Source organism: Rosa chinensis, chromosome 7 (assembly GCF_002994745.2).
Source record: "Rosa chinensis cultivar Old Blush chromosome 7, RchiOBHm-V2, whole genome shotgun sequence".
NCBI lineage: Eukaryota > Viridiplantae > Streptophyta > Magnoliopsida > Rosales > Rosaceae > Rosa > Rosa chinensis.
Window position 1 is genome coordinate 5,575,563 of NC_037094.1, and position 3,061 is coordinate 5,578,623.

The 3,061-nt window shown below is 38.9% G+C and overlaps 1 protein-coding gene across 1 annotated transcript; it reads right to left on the reverse strand.

The window, feature by feature from the left end:
* Nucleotides 1-961: 961 nt before the first annotated feature.
* Nucleotides 962-2,831, reverse strand: LOC112175160 (NADH dehydrogenase [ubiquinone] 1 beta subcomplex subunit 10-B). The gene is made up of 3 exons (XM_024312823.2): nucleotides 2,483-2,831; nucleotides 2,340-2,392; nucleotides 962-1,289 (listed from the first exon to the last, which is right to left on the reverse strand). The coding sequence occupies exons 1-2, from the start codon at nucleotides 2,769-2,771 to the stop codon at nucleotides 2,349-2,351; spliced, it is 333 nt and encodes a 110-aa protein (XP_024168591.1). The 5' UTR covers nucleotides 2,772-2,831; the 3' UTR covers nucleotides 962-1,289; nucleotides 2,340-2,348.
* Between the last annotated feature and the right edge of the window lie 230 nt (nucleotides 2,832-3,061).

Consider the following 3,061-nt stretch of genomic DNA (forward strand, 5'->3'; position numbering starts at 1 on the left):
TTCTGAAATTGCCTCCGTCAAATGTTCTCTCCAAAGTGGATATTTTGTTTCTTTTTTTTCTTTTTATTGAATGACACGTTTACTTACTTGGAAGGAAAGGGAATGATTACGGGTTAAAAACATTCCTGCGTTTACTAACACATAAAGGAATCGGAATGATTCCGGGTAAAAGAATTCCTGCGTTTAATAACACATGAAGGAATTGGAATGGATGTAGGTCTCACCTTCTTATTAGGAATCGATTCCTGAATACTCAGGAATTCGATTACGAAGGGGGGAGACGGGTTTAGGAATCATTCCTCCGGAATCAATACCGATTCATTTCTTCTCTCATTCCACTTGTCTCCCATTCATGATTATTTTCCATTCCAAGTAAGTAAACGTGCCATCAAATCAATGCAAGAAATTGCATTCAAGCGGAATGGTAATGTAACAAGGTAGTATTGCAGTACAACCAAAAGCCATAGGCCTACTTCTAACACAAAGACAGATCAACCAACAGCGTGCTTTTCTGATTGCCATACATGAGATATTTTCTCATTTTTTTCGATTGGGAGATATTTTCTCATGACTATAGTCAGGAAGAGAAGGTTTTGCCAAAATATTTGCAAGGTTCAGAACTTCGCCGTTCTCAGTCAGTCAGTTGTATAGTATCCTGTATCCATCATCGGTCATCAAGATTCAAGAACATGAACCAAGTTCCATGCAAGAACAAAAGTACATAGAAGTGAGATATTTATAGCAATCTTCCACATAAAAAGTCCTTCTCCTACAGATGCATGTAGAAGTTGATACGGAAAAAACAAAGCCAGCGCAAGCTTCAGTGACAACTCATTAGTTCATTCTTATCATCCCTTGATAGTAATATTCCAAAATGGCAAAACGGGAATAAGATGCAAAAGAAAACCCAAGGATAACCATAATATAACATATGCATTACTTCTAATGAAAACTGGGAAAGTTACTGATTCTCGTGGTCACTGTATCATTGCAAGAGATTTATCCATCTTTCAAACATCATCAAAGATGAGAGAATTTTATTTTATTTTGTCTGTGCATAGCTCGATATCTCTTTCAATATCTGGAAGCCAACAAGCAAGATAATCTACAGAAAAGCCAAGGCCCAACATCTGAAATTTAGCTGTGACAAGAAAGAAAAACGAAACAACCATTCTTCACAGGGTCTAGTTAAGACAGATCAAGAGAACAACAACAGTGCACCAAATAATGTATGTGATCCCCAACTTCCCTCCAATTTAAGCTCTACTCTGCAGGCCAAACTTATTCACCTGCATGAAGGAAACATGAAAAAGATCACCAACTCCCTCCAGTCAAGTGAATAAGTGTATTTAAATGTATCATCTGATGATTCTGATCCAGACAAATCATGCATAGCATGCCAAGCAAATATTCAAAGTCATCTTCAAGAATGTTCAAATTTCAGATTGCAGAGATGCCAACAAGACTGAGCACAAAACTCCCAACACTGATCAACAAATTCAATGCACATGTAATAGATTGAATAAAACAAAATTGAAGAAAATTCCAGTAAACCTTAACTATGTGTTTAATTTCTGTCGCTTAAAACTTAAAGTTGGCAACTCCTTTGGAACTATGCTCGACCTACCAAATATAAGATTATCAAAATTGCAATCTGAAGACTTTCAACTTTCTGAGACTGTTCTATGAACCATCCAAAAGCTTTGATGCAAAATCAAACAAGACATTCACATCGCATCAATATACTATATTTCATATTTCAACTAATATAACAGTACAGAACAGTCCCTCAATAATGGAAAAGCAGTAGTAAACCTCCAAAATTCTACCCCTTGTCATTAAGCTCCAGTATAATGGTGTCATTTTCTGATTCAAATTAAATATAAGTCGCAAAAACTTATCTCAATTGGTTTCACCATTCAATCAATTATCCTCTTAAATTAAACTGATCTAGTATTCAGTCCATCTGGAAGCCTATCTGGATCATACCTACACAACTAGCAGTGAATTGCGAAAATAAAAGTGTCTTTCAGACATTGGCGGAATGGGGTTGGTCCCTTGTGTTTCTTTATCAGCGCATTTCACAAGAGTGGTCTGTGATTACTTATCCATGTTTATAGCTCACAGATTATCATTGCCTGGAAAGGACTAAACATTGAATATAACCACACCATTCTAAGCTTAACCAAATCGAAACCTCTAGCATTGCTTCACAACGAAATTGAAACAAACGAAGCAACATAACCATTCCTTCACTCTAACAAGAAAACAACCAAGAAATTCAAAACAATTTCAATTACATTATCAAATTCAGAGCTTCAAAGCAACAAAGAGAGTACCTTAAACGATCAGTCCGACTCCTCCGCCTCCACCTTCACCTCCAGCTTGGGGCCTGAGAATTAACCAAAATTAAATTTCAAAAAAAAAAAAAAATTCACTGAGAGAGAGAGAGAGAGAGGTAATGTTAGGGTGTGAGGCGGACCATGGAACTCGTAGGGGCGGTGGTCCTTGCCCCAACCGATGCCGCGCGTGGACTCGAGGTACTGGTCGCGGAGGAGGCGGCACTTCTGGAGGTGGTTGATGCCTTCGACGCGGTAGCACCAGCGGAGCTTGTCCCGGAGAATCTTGGCCTTCTCTATTTGGATCCACTTCTCTCGGACGATGTGCTCCCTCATCTCCAGCATCGCCACCGGGTCCTTGTACGGATTCGCCGGATCGAAGTCATCCGGCGGCGACTCGTCGAAGTCCGCCACTCCCTTCTTCCTTCCCATTTTCTCTCAGACTCTCTCTTCTCTCTCTTCGCTTCTGTTGTTGTGAATTGTGATAGCCGTGAGCTACTACATCTGGTTTGGGTCATACTGTAACTCTTTGGGCCGTTTTGTTTGGGCCCTAGGCTCCAATTTTTCTTAGTTTTGCTTTTGTGGGGAAATTTGATAATGCCTGCTCATGGACTTTAATTTGGACTCAGATCCAATTTTTTTTTTTTTATATATTTTTTTTCTTTAAGAAATTAAAATTTCTATCCCGAGTACAAAGTGCAGTAAGATTTGGTCGAGTCTTA